The sequence below is a fragment of the Talpa occidentalis genome, unplaced genomic scaffold (assembly GCF_014898055.3).
Source record: "Talpa occidentalis isolate TD23 unplaced genomic scaffold, MPIMG_talOcc4v2.1 talOcc4.8, whole genome shotgun sequence".
NCBI classification, from domain to species: Eukaryota; Metazoa; Chordata; class Mammalia; order Eulipotyphla; family Talpidae; genus Talpa; species Talpa occidentalis.
The window spans coordinates 24,094,007-24,119,412 of NW_023605194.1; the positions used below are offsets into that span (position 1 = coordinate 24,094,007).

A 25,406-nucleotide genomic window follows, 5' to 3' on the forward strand; every position below is an offset into this window, starting at 1 on the left:
GAAAAAAATGCGTGATTAAGCAGAAAGCTATTCTCTGGAGGCAAGGAAATCAGTTAAGAGGCCATTATAATGCTGATAAGAGATGCTAGAGACCTTAATCATAAAATGAAAGCAGGAATTGTGGGTGGGAGTTCATTAAAGAGAGATAATTCACAGGATTTGGGGAGCAATCTGAGGTGTAGGCAAAATGAGAGGAGACTCAACAACTCCCAAGATTCAGGTTTGAGTAACTGAGCGGTAGTATCAATTCAAGTTTTTTCAAAGTAGGGAGGTTGCTCAGGAAGGGATGTACGAGTACAGTTTTCAGAAGTATCTAATGGATGCTTATGGTGCATCCAGGTGGAAGGTCCAAAGTTACTTAAAAATACTGAATAGACTTGAAACAGAAGACAAAGTGGCCTTAGTTAAATTCTTTAACCAGTAAAAATCAGTAAAAAAGATATCGACTTAGTGATTCCTTAACAGAATCGACACGTTTAAGATTCTTCCCACTAAAACTACCAACTTAGTATGTACCTACTAGACACAGTAGGAATAAATCAGATCAAACTGTGTACTCCCACCGCAGCTTCCATCCTTTGCACTTCCTCTAATCTAGAACTTTGCACATTTAAAAGTCTGCTTCAAACCCCCTAAGGGGGGAACTTTTTTCTGACACTGGCCCTTTTGTAACTTCCAATAGCACTCACGCTTTATATATTTTGTTCATTACACTCTGCCTTTTAAATCCCTCTTTCTGCTTAACCTGCAGTGAGGACAAGGGAAGAGGGCATGACCTCAGGTACCCTCCACCAATCCTAGCAAGGGCGGTCAGTAGAAAATACGGACCCGCATTTGATGCAAGTCAGCATGCTCTCCAAAGTTGTAAAATAGAGAGGTCCCCAGCCCTATTAATTCCCAAAGAGGATGACTAGAGGGTGTGCCAGGCCCTGGGTTCTGCAAGTCCCAGCGTAGGTGAAGATCTGGCCTTGGTTACCAGGCCAGAATGGCTACCCCATTCTGTGACACCCCTCCCTCCCCCACAAACATACACTCCCTACGCTGTTTTTGCCCACAGAGCAGGGTTCCAACAATACAAAATATTGGAGGTCCGTCCGACAGGGCAAGGTCAAGGGGGGCGCTTTAACGGGCAATACGGGCCTTTAACGGGACATTCACCTGGCCCGGCAGTGTACTATGTCTGGGCTACGAAGGTAGGACGCACCATTTGCAGACCAGCTGAGGTCATTAACCGCCGGGTACGGGTCCCGACGTGAGCACCCCAAGAGCTCAGCCAGTCCCGGGTGGGCGCCTCGGAATTGCCTGCAAGGTGAACCAGGAGCATGCGCGACGCGGCCCGCCAGCCCGGTGGGTTCCAGCCTGCTCGGGGCGTGCGCCCTCGGGGGTCTGCGCGGCGCCTGTTCGCGCACCTGCTGGGCTGCTGCGGGCCTGGAAGCGCCTGCGTGTGCTGCTCAGGCCCGCGTCTCTGCAGGCGCCGGCAGGGGTGTGCGCCGCAGTGGCCGGAGCTGCCCCGGGGGGCGGGGGGGGTCTATTCTGGAAGAGGCCTGAGCGGAGTTGCCTGAGTCGAGGGGGCGCCGCACCCCGCTTCAAGGTGAGGAAGAACTGTGGCCCCTAGGGGTGAGTAGGAACCGCCAGCTCCTCCTTGGCTGGCGACAATCGGAGCAGCCAGGCCAGCAGTCCCGCACCGTCCAGGCGCACCGGGTAGCTTCTGCTGGGCGTGCCGCGCCGGCGAGGGTGACTCCGCAGGGCGCAGCTCTCGGGGTGCGCAGCTCTCGGGGTGCGCGCGCGGCCTGCCTCCACCTCTCCACTTCTTCCTGGAGGGTACCAGAGGGGCTTTTCGATCTGGTGCTTTGGCTTGGCTTCGTAATATGCAAGGGTTTTTTTCCCTGCTCCTTTTTTCTTACTTTGTGTTCAGTTTGTTTCTAAAAACCTATACCCTGTTTCTGACTGCATTTCAAATTTTTGTCACTTTTATTTATCCTCTATAGTAATTTTGGAATGGCTCTCTGGGGTTCTGATGAAGATGCAAATCGCCTGTTCTATTCTATGGAAGGATCCAGGTTCTGGCCCCAAGTGAAGACTTGAATGGTAAGAGTGACATTGATGGACTGTTTGTTCTTCTACTTTTTCTTCTTACCTCAATTAACCATCTCAAAACATGAAGCATTTTGCTGCCTGAACAATTTTGATCCTTCCGTCCTGGGAAGAAGGAACACTTGAGCAGTGCCAGGCACTTTGTTAGGCGCCAGCTAGTACCACGGGACATGCATAAACGCTATCAGGGGGTGAAGGGTGAACTCTTCAGCCTCCCTTGATATTTCTTTTCTGGCTTGACAGTCTCCCTCACATCATCTGTGTGCTCCCATTCTAAGGAAGCATTTGTTTATTCTCAAAATTCAAAATAACTATTAAGTTCCTGTTCCTTATTAATAAAATCCTTGTGAAAATCTCGGTACCAAAAACTGTTTTGGATTTTGGGTTTTTTTTTTTTTGTTTAGGTGGGGATTATTTATTTTTATTTATGATTATTATTTCAATTTTATATACTTTTTACATCATTTTTCATTTTTGCACAATGTATGTATTTTCATCTTGGTTATAGTTCCCAGCCCCCTTTGTTTTGATCTTACTCCCTCCTCCCCCTGCTGTAGTGTGTTTCTGGTTTATAGTTGTTTGTTGATTTTGATTTTTACTTTGTATTAATTAGTCTTTTTCCTGGACCCTTATTTAGGTTTTCTAGATTCCTGCTATGAGTGAGATGATTGATATTTTTCTTTTTCTTTCTGGCTTATTTCACTGAGCATGATCCCTTCCAGCGCCATCCATGTTGCTGCAAATTGCATGTGTTTATCTTTTTTGAATGCTGAGTAATATTCCATGGTGTATATGTACCACATCTTCTTGATCCAGTCATCTATTTTTGGGCATTCAGGTTGTTTCCAAAACTTATCTATTGTAAATAGTACTGCTGTAAACATAGGGGTGCAGGTACCCCTTTGAATGAATGTTTGTGTGTCCTTTGGGTAAATACCTAGGAGTGGAATTGCTGGATCATATGGAAGCTCCATCTTTAGCAGGTTGAGGAATCTCCACACAGCTTTCCATAGTGGTTGGACAAGTTTGCACTCTAGGTGGGGATTTATTTATGAAACTCTCCTTTTTTTCCTTATCGGGACTTAAAGTTCTAACTCAGTCATCAATTATAGTATCTTATCCTGGGTTTTTAATAGTTACCCTTTTTTGTTTTCATTTGAAATTCCATCTATTCCTCTCTTTAATTCTATTTTAAGTTTGTATATTTTTTATCTTATAAAACAAATTGGCAGTTCCTTATATTTAAAAATGGGTTTAAGCATGTGATCTAACAGTTGCACTCTTGGGCATTTATCCCAGAGAAATGAAACCTTTTGTTCACATAAAAACCTGATATGAATGCTCATAGCAATTATTTATAATAGTCAAAATCTGGAAAACAGCCCAAATATGTAATTTATGCTAAAAGCTGTAGTAATTGTTTTAAGAGTAATATCATGGAAATCAATTTTTTTTGTTGTTGTTTCTTCCAACATACAGTCAGTACAATAATCCAATAATCCAATAATACATGTCTTCAGCCACATTTATAAGATTACTTCTTTAACCCATCAGATAAATTGTGGTAAAAGCGATCTAGTCATGAAAATTTCTTTAAATGAAAGATGCTATGAAATGTTTTATTTACCAGTTTTTATTTAAAAAAAAAAAACCAATACACTTTTGTTTGGAAATTTACAAGTTGATAGCTGCAGGAGTGAGTTTTGGACTCATAAGCATGTATACAAAAAAGAAAAATGAAACTGAGGTATAACTGAATTTAAAGGAGATCACCAATTATTTCCTGTTGAATTGAATAAAGGGAGATTTTGCTAATAGCAAAATGTTTATCCTTTATTATTAAAATGCTAGGGATTGATAGCATACCCAGTTTTTCTTTCATTACTTCAATTACTGTAGACATTATTAAAATGATTCAAATGTATTCCAATCAAGAGGAAAGACCTAAAGGAAAATTTTAGATCGAGAGATCTGGGTTTAAGGGGGGAAAAATGGTAGATGATAGCCACGTCAGGATTTCTTCAACTCTATTCCTTTTAACTTACCCACTACTGACAGGCCTACATAACACTGCATACTAGGACTTTGGGTGGGTGGGGAGAGTGCAGAGGGAAGAGTTCTTTATAAACACTATCAAATATTTACATTAAGAGCCTGCTAAAATTATTCCCACCAATGTATATTTTAGTAGAGGTTTGTTGAAAAGATTTTAGACTTAAACATAAAGGTAAAGCAAAAATTACATTTTAAAATAGGTGATTCACCACAAAGTTTTCTTGTTTTGAGTGACGAGGATCAGCAGCAATGTTTTTTTTTTTTGTTTGTTTGTTTTTTTCCAGCAAAGCTAACTTGTGTTCACATTTTCTCTCCCCTTGATACCAATACAGCATGAAAATAGTGGTAATAATTTTTTTACTACTTATCTCAGAGTCTATTTTTGCATAACTTCCATAGGGATTTTGTCTGCTTGAACTAAAACAATTGGACATGAGTTTCATTGTGTGACTTTCAGTGGACTCTGCCAGGAAGTTGAAACAGAGCTGGACCAAGAAGAGGAGAACCTGTTGCTTTGTTCATAGGCTCCAGAGACCTCCAAGGGAGGTGGGGAAGCTGCCTCCATGGGCAGCACTGGACAACCGGAAAAAGAAAAAGCCCTGGTACCCTCAAGAAGAGGAAGTCCAGGTAGAATTTGATGAGACCAACTTTGTTCTTGAAGCCTGTGTGGACCAGATGTCAAGAGTTCGCTCTGATCCTTTATGGAGTATTCCAGCAAAGCAGCTAAAATTGCTGTTTAGTTATTCTGCCCTGTGATTTTATGCAAAAATAGGTAATATGGTTTAAAAGTAGATTTGGATTGCAAACTTATGCTATGCTGTTGAAACAATTTGGGATCAAGGGTGAGAGAACCTGTTTTTGTATAAGTTAAATCAATTTTAATGTTTTTCCTGTGATTTGATATCTTTGCTGTTTTGCTGTTTTGTTTTGGCTAATGCCTCCAGATTTTTTTTTTTTTGTTGTTGTTGTTGTTGTTTGGTTTGGACTAATAAACTATTTCCCAGGAATGGAGGACTTTTGCTTTCCAAAATGGACAATACCTGGAGAGACTGGTTTGCTTTCCAGTGGGAACCCTGAGAAAAATTTTCATCTGAGACTGTACCCCAGCATCCATATATTTGATCTTCAACACTGTGGAAATGATGGCAAAAAGTGAAGCTAATTCCATACTGGCTTTGTGGATGCCACCCCCATTCCATCAAGACAGCGGGAACTACAAATCCCAGGATCCCCAAAGGGAAGTGTAAGGACATAAGGGCAGAATTAAGCTGCCATTTTCTCTGTTTGTAAATAAAAACCAGCCATATTAGTGGGGCCAGGCACACTTGGCTCGTGCTCTTGGCCAGGCAGGTTTGGCTCGGTGGGTCATTTTGGATTCCAGGTCGGCAGAACGGGTAGGACACATTTAAGAATATATCTCCCTCTTTTCTCCCTGAGTTGTACATTTCCTTATTCCCCTTCTTCATTCCCCTTGTAAATAAACCTTTTGTTAACCTTTAAAAAAATTAAAAATAAATAAATAAATAAATAAAATAGGTGATTCATTAGCCTTCTTCAGCTTCTCAGTGTCAAAGGAATATAGAAGAGAATGTAACATAAGCTATTGAGTGTTGCTACTCTAAAATTATTCTGCTATGCTCTTTAGTTTCATCAACTAAACAGGAATAGGCAAATATAGCTGCTGTGTTTCTAATTCTGCAGGGTAAATAGAGGTCTATAAAGTATCTCCTTACCCCATTATTGAAAAGTCCCATTATCCTGATGTAAAGCCAGTTATGTTCAGTTTTATCAGATTTATGTACAAATAAAAACTTGGGTAATTAACAGTACACATTATATCAAGCATATAAAATAATAAAAATAGATGCATGAAAATCTACCACTTTAGAACATTAGACTAACATGTGAATTGCTAGCCTATCTGATTAAGATATGGAAAGAAATTACAGATTGATGTCTTGGAAGTAATGACACTTTTTAGAAGGAATAGTCCTTGGCAAGATAAGTAGATTGCAATTTCAAAAAAAAAAACCCAACATTTTATGTTTCAGTTAATTAAACAGTGTGGTAAATTGAATCTCTGTGCCCAGTGCTTCACTCCTTTTTTTTTTATTTTAAAGATTTATTTTATTTATTTATGCATGCAAGAACGGAGGCGTAGGCCAGAGGTTTAGGGGTAGGGGATGAGAGGATTCACCAGAGACAGAGTGGGGAGCAGAATAAGTGGATTAACTGAAATACACTGCTGAGGTAATAGACAGGAGAGGCTAGACAGGAGAGGTCTGCTGTGCCATGTGGGTCAGCTCCTGGCCAGGGATGGAACTCATGCTGCAGAGGCTGCGGATAGCTACATAGTGCTGAGACTTAAACCCTTGTGCCACTAGGAAGGCCCTTCACTCCTTTTCTGTTTTAGAATTATCCACGCCCGTTGCCATAAGACTTTGCCATTCCTCCCAGTGTTTCCCAGTTCTCCAACTTACTAATGTTGGGTTAGGTCATATGAGCCACCCACTGACTTGCAGACCCAAGCACATCAGTGTTTGTTGCCAGCCCCTGAATTTCTGAGGTCGTTATCAGAAATTTTAAAACTAAAACTAACACAAACTGAAAAAACCATAGTAAGTGAGCACCGTTAACTCTGAGCAATTGTAATGTTCTAACAAGATAGCAACTACTGGAATTTGAATCAGAGAGGAACCAGACCAATTTGGGTGGAATTCAGCTTATTTTTCAAACTGACAATAAGTGGGAAGATATTTTATTTATTTATTTATTTTTTTTTTTTTTGTGGGACCCTCGCCGGCGGCTGGGGAACAAACCCATGCTGCAGAGGCTGTAGGCAGCCTCTCAGCCCAGCGCTCAACCATTGCGCCACCAGGGGAGGCCCAATGGGAAGATATTTTAATAGTAATTACACACATCACTAGAATAACACACATTGCTGCCTTCATACACATACACAAAAGGCAGTAAAACCTGATAAACAAAATTCTGAGCTGGGATCTTAAACATCTGTTTAAGAATAATGCTAAACTTCATATAAAAGAATAGCTTTTATATGATTGGCTTTTTCTTAGCCAATCCAATATTAAAATTAGATAGTGACCCATATTATTGGGCCTGTCTTATATAGAATGGTCCAAAGTAAATTCCTGGATCTGCCTCAAAACTATAGGTATTTTTTTTAATCCCCCCAAAGGGACAAAGAATTATTATCCTTGTCTTTTGATATATTTTGAATGTATTTTTAGACATATACTGTCTCATCACGTACTCACTAGTCACACATGGCTACTGAGCACTTGAAATGTTAGCTATTCTCCAGTGAGAAATGTTATAAGGGTAATATACACATCATATTACAAAAGCTTAATATGAAAAATAAATATCTGATAATTTTTATACTAATTACATGTTGAAATAGTTTAGATATAGTCACTTTATTAAATTCTCCTATCCAGTTTGATTATACCATCTTTTTCTTAGAGATCTTGATTGATACAGTATAGTTTTTAAAAACTTTTATTTATATCACATATTTCTATTAATTTAAGAATAGGGTAATATGAAACACACATATAACCTAATCAAGAAATTCATACTTCTGTTTATAGCTATAACCATTTCTACTGATTCCACCCCCCACCCATGGGTTCATAGAAAAAAAATTCATATCTTCTAAATGAGTGGAGTCACCAGAGCCAAGTTTGAGTAAAAGTCCAGAAATGAACAGTAATTATCTATAAACATTAGCCAATCCAATATTAAAATTAGATAGTGACCCATATTATTGGGCCTGTCTTATATAGAATGGTCCAAAGTAAATTCCTGGATCTGCCTCAAAACTAACTTTCCCTTCAACATAAATGAGATTGGGTTGTATCTGCTGATCATCTTCATGACTTGAGGATTATAACAAGTGAAATTTTGTCCCCAGATACCCTAAGAATTTTTTTTTTTACCCAGGCAACAGGACAAAAGTGAAGTTTCAGTGTTCACTAAAGGAAATTTAGGCTAAGAGGCTTGCTAAGGGGCAGTGTTTACAAAAGAAAAGATAATAAACTTGGGGTAGAAAAACACAGCTCTGTCATGCACTAGTTTGTGTGACCCTCATTTGTAAAATGAAAACTGCTGACATCCTTGTGGTTTGTTTTTAGGACCAGCATAGATAATGTCCATGACAGTGCTTTGTATATGCAGACATAAGGCAGTAAGGGACTGCGGCTGACTCTATTTATTTGACCTTTTATTTTCATCATCAGCAGCGACTAGTTATTTGACGTTGGACTGCTGTGCAGTGAGAAAGCAGTATAATTTAAAAGTTAGGAGTATAGGAATAATTGATTAGCATTATACATCACATGTTACCATGAAGAGTTCACAAACTGTATCAATGTTACCATGATAGTCTTTGTGGACTTAAAACAGTATTAAATCACAAGTCCATCAGTAAGCAAGTCCTCTTTCTACTTCCCTTTATATCATGCCCCATAAGCCCTGTATTCATGTAGAATTAAATGTGCACTTAAAATAAAAATACAAAATTTTAAAAATTTAAAAAAAAAACTTTAAAAAATAATATTTAAAAAAATGTAAAAAAAAAATGTGCACTTAGAGGTTATAAGGAGACAGCCTACCACACTTGGGAGGAAAAATGGTTTAGTGCATGCCATGCTTCAGCTCAGCTATTTGGACAAGTGATTTAACCACTCTGAGTTTCAGTTTCTGTTTCTATGAAGCAGAAGTAGCTACTTTCAGGTAGTTAAGAAGATTAAATGAGAAAATGATATAATGCACTTGAGCACAAAGCATGACACACTAGTTGGTTAAATAATATAACCAACTAGAAAAAGTTCAAATATATTCTAATTTGGCTTCTCATTCCTAATTAAAGTACAGCAAGTTCAATTGTGAGCAGAAGAAAACATTCCTGTCCACAGTTTTGTTAAGCTTATGTTCACCTGGATGTTGTCAAATATCACTCAATTTTTCAAGAGATATAGAGACTTTTGACTTTTGGTTTGTGGGAGAGCTTTTTTCTCTTTCTCATCCTCCTTCCATCCCCCATCAGCTCAACAGTTAGTGCCCAGAGGCAGAGATGGAGAGCTTGGGACAGGTCAGAGTAACATATCACCACTCCATCCTGCTCAACAGGTAAGGTAACTTATAGCAATCGTTAAGATTAAGCAGGAGGAAGAGGGTCTCTTCATGTCTCCATGACAAGGTCCATAGCTTCTGCTTTTCCTACAACATATTTCATGAAATAATTAAATAGAGTCCTTATTTTTTGATAGGGCTGGTAACAGCACTTCCAGATCTGGTTCCTGGCATATTTTGATGTGATGACATAAAGGTACACTACTATAGCTCTCTAAATTATACCTGGGCCAAGAAAACATGTTATTAATGGGTATCTTTGTGTTTTGCTATTGACTAAACAGTCAGTGGTGCAAGCTTATCCAGGAATGATTTTTGTCTCCAGCCAATTTCTTGGTGAAGAAACTATTCTGCAGTCATGGTTGATGGTTATCTAACATTTTGTAAGTACTAAATGCCACTGAATTGTACATGTTAAATTGGTGAGTTTTATATCATGTATCTTACTATAATAAAAACAAAATTCCAATAGATGCAACCCTGAGTTGTAACTTTTCCCAACCCTGAGTTGTAACTATTTTTCTTCCTGACATGTATACACTTACCATGTAGTATGCCCTGATATCTGAATATCTATATCTACAACAGCTTTTAAAAAAAAATCTCTGGTCTGAGTGTTCCACTCTGTAACATTTTGGCATCATCAGGAATATGGGACTCATCCACACCCCTGTTTTGGATTACATTAAATACTGGATTAACTGTACAAGCACATAAATTCCCTTGTAAGACTCTTTGGCCCTAGCACACATTTACACACACTATCTAATTCTCTCATATAAAGAGCAGGCTGGGAATGGGATGTATGTCTGCCCTCTCCAAAGGAATCGGGTGGCTGTCTTAATAAGTGGGGAAAAAGAGAAAGGGTTTGCAAGAGTTCCTGAGATTCTTTTTTCAGTCAGCATAACTTCCCAGCGGGGGCCTCAGAACTCTTAGGCTTTCTGGACAAAGTCAATATTGCTCTGTTATAAAGTACAGATCATGAAAGGTATCAGGTCTTTTAAGATCTACCAAGCACAAAAGTGCACGGGGGATTGGGAAAGACTCACAAAAGAGACAATATCTGCCAGAAATCCTTGAGGCAGAAGATGGTGACCATCTCTCACAAAAAGGCTTTAGCCAAAGAAGCTTCATGCTGGTCAAGACTGGGTTTGGTGAGCAAGGACGTTTGACCTTGCACATTGCTGTGGAGGAAACTGCCCCCTGTGCAAATTTTTTGTCACTCCAGCCAGATTTCAGCTGCTCCTCCTATGCCATGTCTTTCCAGATAAATGAAGACTTGAGAAAGATAAACAAGGCTGCGATGACCACTGTAACCAGGACCAGGGAGAAGATGATCATGAGGAAGACATAAGTGGAGTGGGGGAGAGGTGGGGTTAACGGCTGCTCAGGTGCGATCATGTTGGTCAGGTTCAGCATGTAGCCCAAACTCCACCCGATGCTGGTGCCCTCCATCTGTAAACAGTAGGGAAAGTTTGTTGTTTCTGGTTGAGAATTCAATGAATTTTCATTGCAACCCCACCCATCACACTGAGAAACTAGGGGGTGAAGAGCATTGTGTTCGGTTCTCTAAATAAATTGCTTTTATATTCTAAAATGGGAATAGGGTTGTGGGAAAAGCAGAGCAAGTGCCTGAGAAGGAGAATTTGGAACCTCATTACTGTGTTCCCAAAATTAAAAAAAGAATTTGGTGACTGTCCAATCTCCTTCCCAAGAGAAGTTAATTCAAATAGGCCTTCGGAGATTTGCATTCCTTTTTTGTTGTTTGTGTGAATGGAGTGGGTTGAGAAGGGGAGCAAGGGGCTGTCAAGAAACAGGCAAAGGATGAGAAGATAGGCTATTTACCACAAGATCAGATCCAGGAGTCTCATCCATACAAAACCATGACTTCTTCCTTACTCTACTTGGGGAGAAATTGGTGAATAATCTCAACAAGTTGATCGTACTTATGGAGGATAGAAGACTGTGCATATGCCCGAGAAAGGATTCGTATTAAATAATAAAACATGCTAGGAATATTTTTGAGTCACCTCTAAGTATTCTGTGAATAATAAATGTTTCTTGTAAGTGTTTTTATTACATGAGTTGTACATGGTCATGGCAGAAGAATTAGGAAGTACAAATAATTCTAAAAAGAAATTAAAACCATCTCTACTTCACTGCTCAGAAGTTGCTGCTGCTATCATTTCATAACACATCCTTCCAATCTTCTGTGCATATTTTTTTCTTACAAAAAATGGAATTAACAGGGAAAGGAAGGACTAGAGTCAAAATAAGGTGGGGGTGCATTTGCATGGGGAATATAACCAAAATGAAAATGCATACATTGTGCAAAGATGAAAAAAGATGTAAGAATTATATAAAATATTTAAATAAAAAAATGGAATTAAATTGTATGTAGAATCATTTACTTAACAATGCCTTGTAAACATCAGTCTGTGTCTCTTAAGGGTTTCTATGTCATCACCACTGGCATGAATTGCCCTATGTGTTCAATTTTACCCACCTTATAGTGTGTATTTTGAAAGCTCTTAGCACATATTGCAAAAACAATCTCCCCAAAGGTTGTGCCAATTGATATTCTGGCCAATACCATGTGGAAATGACCCTACGCCCTAAGCCCTTACCAGTGCTGGAAATTAATAATTTGTAAAAGGTTGAGTTCCCTTTACAGGGAACTGGGATCTTGTCTGACTACATACATCAATGAAGACTCCAGAGTTATGGTTTAGAAAATCTGAATCATTCTTTGGAGTTCAAAGAACAAAAATTGCTGGTATATGTGATACTGACATATCCTTCAAACAGATAAAATACACCATGATGAAATGAATGGAAGACAGGAATATCAAAACAAGAAGATTTGTATTTGAGTTAGCAAGGTCAGTATTGATAAATTAAGCAAAACCCCTCATTCGCAGCCTCTCATCCCATCGTCATGTGGAACTTTCAAATTAGTCCACCCTAAGGCCACCATCACCAAAGCCTTCACCTCTTATGAGGCCCATGATCATCCTTTCCATACTTGTGGAAGGGGCCTTTGGAACAGATGTTGAAGTCAGCATGCAGAATAACTGTGGCTACTGAAGTACAGTGATGCCACTTTAGTATCTCATTTTTTTGTTTCATAAGGAATTAGCAGTCAGTCACTGCTATGTGAGCAGAAAGCCAAGGCTGAGAATGTGGGGAGCTCGCCTTGGGATACCCACAGAGAGCTGGCCAGTATCCCAGGAGGACCTGACACAAAGTGCCGCTTATCTAGAGACAAAGCAGCAAAACAGGATGTGAGGCCGACACTCCTATCAGATGGACTTCTCTTTCCCATCTTGTGCTGCTTTGGTCACGCCCACACAACCTCCCAACAACTCCACAAGTGCCCACATTACCTGGTCCACAAAGTGAATGTTCTTCCAGGACTCATCTGTGAATCTAAACTTGTTCAGGAGAACGAAAATGTATGTACCAGCAAAGCAGTATTCACTCAGGTACTTCTCTTTCAAGCCAGTGTTCCTGCTTTTCAGCTGGAAGTGAAGGAATTATATTTGTACAACAGGCACTTCTCTATACCCTCTTTTAAAGTATTACAGCTGATTAAAAGGAGCAAGTCTCAGCTCATGTGGGCCTGAGAGCCTGGCGTTGCACTCCTTCAAAGGGTGCAGGGTTTTCTAGTTTAGGGTCTATAAAGGGAACTTTTCCTCCACAGGGTTCTATATAAATAAATGATCCAGGAAATAAGTTTTTGTGGTCTAGTTGACTCACTCATTTCATCCTTGGTGAAACTTGAACTTCACAATCACATTAGCATATGAAAAGCTGTGAAAAATCTTGCAAGAAAGTAATATGTTAATCTTTGTTTAATCAGAGATTTCTATATGTCCTGAGCAGAGTCGTGGGTTCAGAGTCTCTATAAGCAACTTAAGGGCAAAGTATAAAGAGTCTTGCCACTCAGTGTAGTCCCTGGACCAGCAATTGAGCATCCCCTGGGGGCTTACTAGTCCTCACCTCAGAACTATCAACCCAGGTGATCATGTGCACACTGGGAAATGCAGCTCTGGAACACAGTTTAGGAAGCATGTTGCTCAGGACTGCTAGACATGCCAACATTTCGCCTTTCCATCCCCAGTCCTTACCTAACCTCTTTTGTTGTTTTGCATCTGAGTCAGGCAAAGGAGTATTCTCGAGTTCTTCATATGTTTATACTCACCCGCTACTGAATGAAGATATTAAGGACTGCCTGCCAACCCTATCCTTACCTCTCCAAGCTGTTGTAAAATGTGTGCAAATGCCCACAGCTTGTTCTGCTACTCTCCTGCCCTCAATTAGAGGCCAACAGGCCAGAACGTCTCTCACTCAACCCAGTTGGGTGCTACCTTATCCCTCAGCACTTGAAATAGGCATTCCCTCCTAGACATCCTGGGCAGAGAAAGAATTAACCCTTGTTAAGCAGACATCATTTACTAGGAATTATGCTATGCATTGTATATATATATGGTCTCTAGGCTGCCTGCCTACTCACCTTTTGCCTATATCTCTCCCCTTTCAAGGAAAAGCTCATCTTTAAATGTTAATTGCTGGCTGGGGTCTGTTTCTCTCTTGGATCCTGCCAGCATCCAGTCTCTGGAAGTCTAATTCCATACCTAAACGCCTTCTCCCACTCTGATAGAATACTTTGAATGGCTCTGTCTTTTTATCCCCATCTTGGGAATTATTCTTTGATGAACAACTCTGACATTCTCCTGGGACCTTGATGTAACCACAAAGTCCCTGCCACTCTCTTTTAGTGACTGCAGTCTGCTTTTCCTTTGTGGAAAGATCTCTTCTGCCATTGGATGTAATCTCAATGGACCTGTAGAAACCATTTTGAAACACAAAATTCCAAGAATCCAATTGGACTCAATTGACTCAAGTTCTGAATGGCTGGTCTATATCTTGCGGCACAATGCTCAGCACCTTAGCACATAGCAAACATATATTGCACAAATCATTAGCCCATTTCTGAGATGAGAGAACTGAGGCTTGTCATTGATCAGTGATTTGGCCAATATCATATGTTAACAATCAGCAGAGCTCATATCTGAACCAGATCTATGTGGCCTAATTCCCTTGTAAACTTCAACATTCCTATCCCCTACCTCCTTCTGAAGAGCTGTACTTTGGCTATGTAGTCTAATCTGCTAAGGATTACTTATAGACAATAATATAGAAGCCAAAGAAATCAATCTGGTTCTCAGTCCAGAACTGATCATGTTAATACTCATGGACTCAATTATACGTACCCTCCAGTCAGAGGAATGGTTGTACCACTTCCCTTTCCCTCACCTGTCTGCCCCTCTCACCTCTCCTTTCCATTCCCAGGGCAGGGGGACAGTACCAGGTTTTCTCTTCCCCACATATTTTCCTTACCATCCTCCATATGAAGGGATATGGCAAATCTTCAAGAATGGGATGCATTCTTGAAGAATGCATTCTTGGGATGCATTTCCCTCCAAAGGCTAAAAGTGCATGAGACTGAGTGTCAGGACCGAGAGTATACCGAGAATTTTAGAGCATTGTTCCCTTGGATGTTCTCTCTCTAACTAGATCGTGGATGCCCAGATTTTCAGATTGGAAAGTGTTTATGTTTTAGATGCAAAAAGACTTTTACCAGTCCTTCAATTTACCTACCAGAAGACAAGCATGAATGTCCTTCACTCATTTTCCCAGTTTCACCTGTTCAGGGACCCAAGGATTTGGCTTTCATTTCATACCCCTGCCAAGACAGCGATAGGCAGCTCAACATAATATGTGTAGAGCATCTAGCCCACTTCTTAGGACATAGCATATTCTTAACAATTGTTCATTTTATCTCTGCCAAAGGTATCTAGAAGGGATATTCCAGAAGTCAAGATACTCTGGAGTAACAGTCCTCCTTACTGACAAGGTTAGCAGGAAAAGATGGGAAGAGTTACTCTGCAACTGGGTAGGTGACAAGACAGTCCTTTCCATGTGGGTGGACAATGCAGCTGGGGGAAATGAACCTGGGTCATACACACATCTCAACATCGTCTCATCCTGCAAATCCCCTTCCCTCAACACACCCTCACTCCACCTTCCAAAATGTTGCCAAATTTCAACCAAGTGCAGGTCTCTTTGAGTTTACTTTCAGGGCCTCTGAGCAATTTCTCATGTGGCTTATCTCAGCAAACCTAAAGACCTGCATGTAAGTGTTCCCAATTTAATCTGATGAAATAAAGTAGGTGAGGATAAGAAGAGAAAAATCTGATGGAGCTTATACTCTGAGCAAGAAGTCATTTTTTTCAGAGTAGCCTAAATCTATTTTCTCAGGAGCCAAATACAGGCTCGGTCAGGTGGCCTCAACTCCAAGACACTCATCTTCCTCCACAGACCACTATCTGCTGCAAAAATGTTTCCTCTGAGTGTTTTTTGTAACCTGGAAAGTGCTGGTGTCTATTTGAGCAGTTTCCAAAAACTGCGAGTACCTCTCCTTCATGTTCTAACTCAGACAAAATACTTAGGGAGAAGATCAAACCTCCAAGCTCTTGCACAACCTTTTTTCTCCTGTGTCAGTGACAAGGAGAAAAGTATCCATTTATAATTAATTGCATTTCTTAAGTATTAAAACACCATTCACTTTTGCAACTGTGTCCACTTAAAACAACTGCTGGGTTGAGCTATACCTCGATCATCAGTCTTTTTATTTTATTTTATTTATTCATTTTTAAAAGACTTATTTATTTATTTATACAAGCACTGCGTACAGTCAGAGGCACGGGAGGGCGAGAGAATTCACCAGAGCCAGAGCAGAGAGCAGAACAGACAGACTGACAAAGTACACTGCTGAGGGGAGCAGCGGGCAGCAGGAGAGGTCTGCGCGCTGTGTGGGACCCTCACCCGGCGGCCCGGGATTGAACCAGCACTGCAGAGGCTGCGGGCAGCTTCGCAACCCAGCGCTTAACCGCTGCGCCACAGGGAGGCCCTCATCAGTCTTTTTAAATCAGAGTAGACCCCCTACCTCCCTTCTCTCTGGAAACATGGATCAGGTAGGCTGGATCTCTAATGACTCAGTGCCTCAGACAAAAAGAAAATGTGCTTCAAATTGATGATTAGTCAGAGATACACTTGACTTGGATAATGGAGAAAGCTTACCAAAATGGTGTGGCAGATTCTGTGAACTATGTGCCTTCCCTGCTAATGAAGCTCTGATTTGCAGTGCGAGGAGGGGAGCTAGAGTCTGTGTACCCAGCTCCACAAAGTGGCTCATGAGGCATCTAATGCTCTATGCCAATCACAGAATCCTGCACCCTGCATTCCCAGTCAGTCCTGGCCAATGAAATTATAGGAGAAAGTCTGGTAAGGAGCTCTGGGATAGCTTTTACTTTCTACAAAGAGGGAACAGATGTATGGCTTTACCCTTCTTCTGATCTTGATAATGGCTATGATCCCTGAAGTCACATCTTGTGCCCATGAGGAAATAGACATAACACCAGAACTGAAGAAGAAATGACTAAGATAGAGTCAAGCTGCCTACTGCCAGACTTCGTATTAGGTAAGAAAAATAAGGCTTTTTTTGGTTAAGTCATTTTGTATGCCAAGTTATTAAGGAATGCCCTTGAATTCAATCCTAACTGTGTACCATTGGGTTTTTCTAACACATTTTGCTGGATCTTGGTCAAATTATCACAACTTCAAGAACAGACCTGCACCCTGCAGGTTGTTGAGGGCACAGGACAATGGTGACATCTGCTGCTTTTATTCACTTACCTCGTTCCAAGACAGAGCACAGAAATTACTCATAATGCGAGTCACCTCATTCTCAGAAGGGAGTTCTTGTGATGTAAAGTTCAAGAAGTGCATCACATAATAATAAGCTGAAAATGCCTGCAGAGAAAAATGCAGAATCTTGTACTGTGTCCAACACACACAGCGGGGCACTGACTCACTCTCCAGAAAGAGCTGCTATTAAATAATAGACTTCTAATTGTTTTTTCTCCATTTTGATACATATAATTTTTATTATACTTTCCTATTACTGCCTTTTTTGGCCCTTTTATTACAGTATGAGTTTAAAGAGGAAAATTTAGTTGAGCATAGCTGCTAGATGAGGATCTCAGACTCACTGTAATACTTTTTCTCTCTCTTGTCCTAAATGGTGTCAGTTTTTAGGGGAAATCATTTTGGAGGTCTTAGGAGCACATTTGTTTATTCAGCAAACATCCTGAGTGTGGTAGGCACTGAGCTGAGTCAGAGTCTACTTCGATAACTAAAGGGAGCAGAAAGCTTTCCAAGAACTATAAGTGGTTTGATTTAGGATTTTATTTTGCTTTCTGTAAAATTCCCAAACCAGAAGGAAAGTGCTATCTAAAACAAGTCAAGCAACATTCCTATGTAATTCTCATGGTCAACTATACAGGAAGGCAAAGAAACAGGATTTAGTGAGGATATCAGGTGGGGATTCAAGTCTCACTCAGAGAAAAAGAAATATACCCTCTACCAGGCAGGTTCCTTCCTACTAAGAGGTCTTATCCTTCAATTCCAGCCAAAATAAGCCTTCCATCAGCTTCTTAAAAATTCCATTATTACAAAAGCCATTGGTTGTGTCTTTGAATGCTATTTTAAGTGATTGTATTTTGTGTGGGGGGGGCATAGTCAACAATTGTTACTTGATTGATGGTAGCTAAAATTATTCAATATACTACTAAATTATCATTACAAGAATGCTTGATCTCCAGGACTAAAATATAAAATTTGAATAATGAGTAGATCAAGGCGAAAATCTTTTACCTCTTCTTAAATGCATTATCTTATTCTAGAGTAATAAAGAAGGAATTTGGACTGTAGATCCAAATAGTTCCCCAATTCTTCAAAGTGTAATGCAAACAAAGCTATCTTTCAGGTTTCCTTGGGGCTTTCTATGTTTCTACTTCCTAAATATCTTTATAGAAAACCCACAGCTGAGACATCTAACTACTGCTTCTCCTTCCTCTAATGTCTGAGAAGCCACCTGAAGCAGATACTAATCTGTGCCTATGCAATAGCCAGCCCCCCTTCTTCTGGCTTACAGATTCCTGATCCTACTTAAGCAGGGAAGCAAAAATGATCAGGAAAGACTCCCCAGTTCTAGGAGACGAACAATGATTGTTCATGATCTAAACCAACCCTGGTAACCCATTCCTCTTTATCACAGATTAATTTAGAAATGTGCATTTCACCAAAGTGTGGCCAGTGGCATCTGAAAGATGTTTGTTGGCACTTCCACAAAATTGGGGAGAGATGTATGCAAGAGATACCGCCTCCTTTCTTACTTTGACTTTGCTTGTGTAGATAAAAGATTAGAGCAGTAGCTGCCATCCTAGCAGCACAAGAAGGCTAAGAGGATAATGGGAAACTGATCCCAAGTCTTGACATTAATAAGCCAAAGAACTAACCCTGAATTAGCTACTCAAGGTTTGTTGTCATGGGAGAGAAAAATAATTCCTTCTACTCACACACTTTGTAGGCATGTATTCTGTAATACATCCAAAGTCATCCTAACCAACGTCTTTATCATTTCTCAAACTTACCTCAAAATGTCCTTGGACTGGTGGTATATAAGTCCCATTGAAGGCACACTTGGTGTAACCACAGGTATCATTGCTGAAGAGTTGATTTTCAATGTTTTGCTTGCATTGTTCATAGTTTCCAGTGCCAAGGATTTCAAGCTTGTCCATTTTGCTCAGCTTATATTTCTCAGTGCAGGGGCTCTTGTAAAATTCAACTATATCCATTACCCTCTCATATCCAGGGTGAAAGCATGGGTCCTTGATGGTTCCATTTGAATTCTGAATGGAAAAATACTTAAAGCCATCATGTGTGAATGTTTTAGTTACAAAAGCACCAGTATGATTTCATTCATATGGAGAAATTGTACAATACCCCAGCACGCATTGGCTGCAGTATATCCCTGTTTCCTCCCCCCCCCACCCTTTTTTTAAATACACTCTTGGGAAGAATGGGGTTTATATAAGAGGAACTAGAATTGGTATCAGATGTAAATATGTAAATGAATTTTCACTATTCATAGAAAATGAATATAGTTAAAGCTGGACCCAGAAATTCCGTTAGTTTGGAATGTCCCTGAATACTTAGACTCATCACAGAAGTCAGAAGTAGATTCACAAGGAAAACTGTGAAGGCTCTCACAGTGTTGAACTTGAGTTAGTTCACCAGGAATCAGTCCCCAATGCCACCTTCAAACAAAAAAATCAGATGCTCCAAGAGCGAAGAGTACCTTAGGTCATTTAAGTCAGGGGTAACAAAGTGATTTGTAACCCAAACCCAAGAAGCACAAAAGAAAAAAGGGACTCCTGTGAATGAGCGGCTTAGGGGAGCCTTGGGGCTCAGTAGGTGTCACTCTGCAGTCCTACTCTCATGATGGTCATTTTATGGAGAGTGCTTCTGAGAACCCCAAAGAGGACTTTGGAAGTGAGCAGAGACCTGGCTGTCCTTTCAGTGGAGATGGGGAACAGGCATATATGACATCCTCACTCTGTGTTTGCAAGGCACTCCAGTGATTTTGAGTATGTTTAATTTTTCTTCCCTTCAAAATGCAGAAAGTACCTGGAGACAAGATTGGAAGCAGTGACTAACATGTTCTGCGCTTTTGTTTCCTCTCCAAGTTGTTTCTAGCAACCCTGATTCTGCACTTTGAAGGAATTGGAGATTAGAAAGTGGTAAAGACCTTACTAATCACACACACACACACACACACACACACACACACACACACACCAACAATACTCTAGAATGAATTTTCATTTTCAATCCCATAGGCGTGAGAAGTTGTTTCCCACAAAAAGGAGTTCAGTCATGTCCTTGGAGACAGTGTGGTAAGCAAAGACAGGAGGCAATGCCTGGTAGAGAATGAGTCATGAGAAAGACATATAATTGGAGATGACAACAAGAAATTATGCATGCTATTTACAAATTTGTATCTAGAGTGTAACGCATCCCTCTGAAAATGTATTATTGAGGCTAAATATATTAATTATTCAGATGTCATCTCAGATGTGGTATTTGTCAAAAGCTGAGAGAACTGTTTTCCCAAAGCATATCATGCCCAAAGTGCTTAATAAGAGATGCTGTTTATATTCATTCTAAATTACTCCAGTACTTCAGTTTGGACCTTTTCTATGAAATATGCACTGCCTTGGTTGAATTAAAAATTAAAAAAAAAGGAATGATTTGTAAGGGTTTGACCCAAGGTACTTAGATATTCTGCCAAAAAAGGTTTGGGACAGGGGCTCCCTGGTGGTGCAGGGATTAAGACACAACCTCCAAAGCTATCTGCAGCACGAGTTTGATCCCTGGACAGGGAGTTACCCACCTGGTGCAGCAGACCTCTCCTGACTCACCCGCTGCTCCCCTCACCACTATGTTTCAGTCAATCTGCCTGTTCTGTTCCCCACTCTGTCTCTGGTGAATCCTCTTACCACCCCACCCCCCCCAACACCTCTGGCCTGTACCGCAGTTCTTGTATGCATAAATAAATAAATCATTTTTTTAAAAAAAGAAAAGAAAAGGTTTGGAACAGTAATAAACCTCAGGCCAATTACTGAAGTAGAATGAGAAAACAATAGGATGTGAGGGCTGGCAGCCAAGACGTGGGGAGAACAGATCTGGATTGAGTTATACTTGCCTGAAAATCGTAGGACAGTTTCGTCAAGAGTGCTTGGTCCTTTCCATAACACAAGAAACTATGTGTGTACAAAATATAGGTTTTTCCATAGAGTTGAAAGCTCACATGGTTTTCTTCAGGCATTTCAAAAGGCTTGTTATACACAAAAGTTATTTGTGTAGAGGCTCCCCCAAGGTCTAAAGCTCCATAAGCTGTCTGATAAGTTTTGTCCTTTATATGCATGTTGAGCCAGTTCAATTTCTAAAAGAGAATTTAGTCACAAGTGGTCAGAGTGGTCACACTATTTACTGGACTCAGGGGCTTCCTAAGGTAAAGAGCAGGGCCATAAGGGTGACACAGAGTTCACCAGGGTTCTTGAGTCTGTATCAATCAACAGTAAGAAATGAGGGGCTCTAAAGACATAATTCAGCCTCCAATAATACACAAGCAGTATAGCCAGTGTTTACAAACTAGAGGGGTCTATGGGCAGGACTCAAGTTCAAATTCTCATTCATTTGCTCATTAGTTGTATGACCATTGAACAAAATAGTTACCTTCTCTGGGCCTCAATTTGGGGCTATAAAATGAGAATACCTCATCTGCTGTTTTGAAGATGAAATCAGGCAGTACAAGGAAAGGACTTAACACAAGATAGCACTGGGCAAATATTAGCTATTCTTGTTTTTAATGATAATTTTTTAATTTCCTCTATACCTTCCCCTAAAGTGGAGATACAGCATCCTTATTCTCATGCTGTAAAAGCTCTTACAAGAGAATTATATTTCTGGTAACCCTAGCAAATGTGGGGGCAAATTAATTTGGTCATTCAACCAGCATTTGTACTGATTAGTGATCCAAATACTGTCTGAGATAGCACCTCCGTGGATGCTGTAAGATAATCACCTGAGTGAATTTTCCCAGCAGGTAGTTGATAGTAATCCAGCCAAAGGCACCTTCTTCTTTGCCAGAGATGATTTTGGCGCCTTGGAAGTCAAAGGGGTACTTGCTGAGGCTCGTTGTCACTGCTAACATGACCTTGTCTGCAGCCCGTTCATCTTTCAGCCTGCACAAAAGAAGACTTGGGGTTATCAGCTTTATTTTAAAAATGACGACCAGCCATTTCAGCCAGAGCTTCCAGTCAGTTCTCCTAGGTAATTAACCATAGCACTGGAATAAACAGAGGTAGAGATCACCATGCATGGTTGTCTAAGGAGGCCATCTTTAGGGAGGGGGTAGGGGTGGCAGATCAAGTTGTTTGGCAACCTCTTTCCAAAGTCAAATCCTTCCAATTCCTCTATAGGTTGGTCTTTCTAAAATACCATTTTTTTTGTTCTCCAGCTCCAAAAAAATCATCAAAGTAACATTAATTTCTGTGGTAATAGCTGGGTATTATTTTATCGTAACACCTAAAGCTGATGTGCATTATGTTAGTTACTGATGATGGTTCCTAGCTGGTTATATAGCCAGACTCTGCTTGAGGTTTTAAATTAAAACTCCACTGGTAAATATTCTGGGACAGATACCCAGTTGGTGCCAGACTGAGAAGAAGACTTCCTTACTCAGCCCTTGGTTCTGTCTGAGATACTTTTTTTCTTACCATATATATATATTTTTTTGAGGTAACATTAATTTACAATATGGTGTAGATCTCTGGCCCTAAAAATGAAATCTTTCAGGTTGTCATAATGAACTTGTGATGCCATTCTCCGCAGGTGTACGCTCTGCAACATGAGAGGTTCTCATCTGAATGGCTTCCATACCTGAGCAGCTGGCCCCTTATCCTTAGTTTTCCTCCCTCCAAACCACCTTCTCTATGAGTGTTATCAGTTGTGTAACATTCTTTAATGACATTCTTAAATGACTTTTATTATCTCCCAGAGAAATTCCAAACTCCCTAGTGTGACCCACCAGACACTTTGTGATCTGGACCCTGCCTTCTCCAATTCCACTCAGAGTCCTGGATCTATCATTAATCACATGTGTGATTGCATGAGTTCCTTAACATTGATAAGCCATAGCTTTATCTGTTTAACACATTTAATAATACCACTTACTTCATAGAGGTATGGTGATTAAATTGAAGCAAAGTGCTAAACAAGGGTTCAACAAACACAAGCTGGTATTTTTATTATTTTACTGTATGTAGCTTATGTTCCATCTATGCAGAACTATCTACAGTCCTCTGAACAAACCCTGGTCTCTCAAAATGTCCCTGCCTTTGCACATCTTTTAGAACACAAGCTCCAGGAAGGCAGGGACTTTGTCTTCTTCTCTGCTGTATCCCCAGCACTTAAAACAGTGGCTGATACATGACTGGTTTGCAAAATGTATATCTGTTCTGCCAGTAATGCCCTTCTCTTGTCCTGCAATTCAGCCTTCATGATTCAGATATGGGTCCCCTTCTCTGGGAAAGACTTTCCATTCTGGACAGGGCCAAGTGTGCTCCCACAGTAGCTCTGAGCATCCCTTTATTAAAGAATCCATCACTCTGTATTCAAAACTCTGATCACCTTGAGGGCTGAGTCACCTACTTCTATTCTGGAACAGAGGGCGCAGTCACTCTATGCTGAATGAATGAATGAATGAATGAACAGATAATACACATAGGTACAAAGTGGTGATGGAAAAGATGTGTTAGTTGTGATTATTTGTGTCTTGGGTTCATTTGTGAGTCTCCTGTGGTCTCCCCACTCCTAGATATTGAATGACTGGACCTGTAGCCCCAAATCACAAGTACACAGGTTCAACCTTTCTCTCTTTGTATCCATGCCCCTTTGAATTCCTTGTGGGAAGATAGAAAATGGGGTTTTTTGAACATACTTAAACTTCTGCCATTACACATACTAAGAGTTTCAGAATTTTATCCACTTACAGAGATTTTCTTAGATGTGGACATTTAGGATGCAGAGAACTGGTGTGGTAGGGAAGTGTGGCACGTCCCCATAAGTTCAGAGCTTTTGGACTGTCAAACCCTGCTTATGGTCCCTACATGCACTTATACCTGAGCAACCGCATGCCTGCTGTGGCTCCGAGGTAAACAGGTGTCTCTTCATGCTGGGACTGTGGAATCACACTTCTGGCTCTTTGCATACATTCCTCCAGAGAATGGTCGATTTCTATTGTTTTTTCAGCATAATCTGAGATTCCAGGACCTATGAAAAGATATCAAAGCAGATGAAAATCTTATAAAACAGTAAAATGTAGTATAGATGGTCAGTAGTTATACTCACTGAACCTAGCCTTGGTAGGACTTATTTTCAGACCTTTGGTTGGGTTTGTCCACTGTTCAAAAATTTTGCCACCAGGTGGCACAATTTTCACATCCAATTGCATAAAGTTCCTAACAGGTTCTCTCAGATTTTACTGAGGATCTATACCTACTCTACATAGCTGCTGTTTGATGTTTCTTTCACAAAGTTTAACTTAACAATGTTAATTCATAGAAGGCCTAAGAGGAAAATGATGACAGTTAAAATAAGCATCAGGCACACTAGTTATTACTGAAAAGATAAGAATTGCTACTAACTAGCTAAAATTGCTGAAGTAGCATTTCTTCCTTTGTTAGACAAAACAGGAATAGATTTCCTCCCGTCCCCCAGTACTCATTTCATCAGTAGGTTTTTCCACTCGGATTCCCTGCCCCCTTAGTAAAATTGTTTTTCCAGTTTTAGAACAAAACTAATTGTTGCTATGGAGAGGGCTAGAGCCAAGAAAGATTCCTGAAGCTTTTTGAAGCTAATACTTAAGAATGTCAGCACACTTTAAGACAAGCATCTACACTGTCAGAGTTTCAATAGTGAGGATTTGCTTAAAGATAATTATCCAAGTATGTTATCCATATCATTTGCAGTTTTTAAACAGTCTGTTTACTTACCCACACTGAGGAAATCAGCTCTAAATTATGGTCTGTTTTGATCAAAAAACTCTGGCCTTTCAAGAACTGGTGACTTTCAACCAACCTTTTATCTAAATACTTGGCTAGAGAAATCTCTCTTTCGAAAGAGGGAAATTACAGCATTAATTAGGTCATACACACACATGGTATGAGTTTCACAAGGAAAACAGCTTCTAGGTTTAAAAAAACTTTAAAGATGGAAGGCAGTGGATTAAATAAAACCAATAAAATATGGTATTTGAGTTTTAAGAAATGCTCAAATTGATGGAGTCAAAGTCAAAGGACATGAGACTGTTGGGCAGAATGACTTGTTCACTTGGAAACCTCTCTCTACTGATTTCGTGACAAACTATGAAAAGTGGGAGTCCTCAGAGGCCAGCAAACTGAAAGTCAATAATTTTCTGGGGTCTGAGTTATCTGTATTACTAAAAATAAACAGTGGGTCCCTGGCTCTAAGGACAAAGATAGATAAAGATCAGAGAGATGATGGTGTAGTGTGGTAACATTTGGTGCATGCTGGAGTGTTGGATGGGAGGAAATAGAAGGAACTGA

General features: G+C 40.2%; 2 protein-coding genes across 12 annotated transcripts in view; both read right to left on the reverse strand.

Moving 5' to 3' along the window:
* Positions 1-1,303, reverse strand: part of CC2D2B (coiled-coil and C2 domain containing 2B) — a 70,067-nt gene extending 68,764 nt beyond the window's left edge. For 7 of the 9 annotated variants that reach the window (XM_054690538.1, XM_054690539.1, XM_054690541.1 and 4 more), the window contains exon 1: positions 1,159-1,303. The gene's annotated coding sequence lies outside the window, so the exon portion shown is untranslated. The remainder of the gene's footprint in view (positions 1-1,158) is intronic. The other 2 variants (XM_054690534.1, XM_054690535.1) reach the window with 2 other exon arrangements.
* A 2,406-nt stretch (positions 1,304-3,709) lies between these two features.
* ENTPD1 (ectonucleoside triphosphate diphosphohydrolase 1) overlaps positions 3,710-25,406 on the reverse strand; it is a 75,237-nt gene continuing 53,540 nt past the window's right edge. For all 3 annotated transcript variants that reach the window (XM_037497585.2, XM_037497583.2, XM_054690544.1), the window contains 7 exons: positions 23,961-24,111; positions 21,863-22,022; positions 20,981-21,220; positions 18,867-19,124; positions 17,068-17,184; positions 12,693-12,827; positions 3,710-10,761 (listed from right to left, as the gene is read on the reverse strand). In XM_037497585.2, the coding sequence (XP_037353482.1) occupies positions 10,555-10,761; positions 12,693-12,827; positions 17,068-17,184; positions 18,867-19,124; positions 20,981-21,220; positions 21,863-22,022; positions 23,961-24,111 (1,268 nt within the window). In that variant the 3' untranslated portion in view covers positions 3,710-10,554. The remainder of the gene's footprint in view (positions 10,762-12,692; positions 12,828-17,067; positions 17,185-18,866; positions 19,125-20,980; positions 21,221-21,862; positions 22,023-23,960; positions 24,112-25,406) is intronic.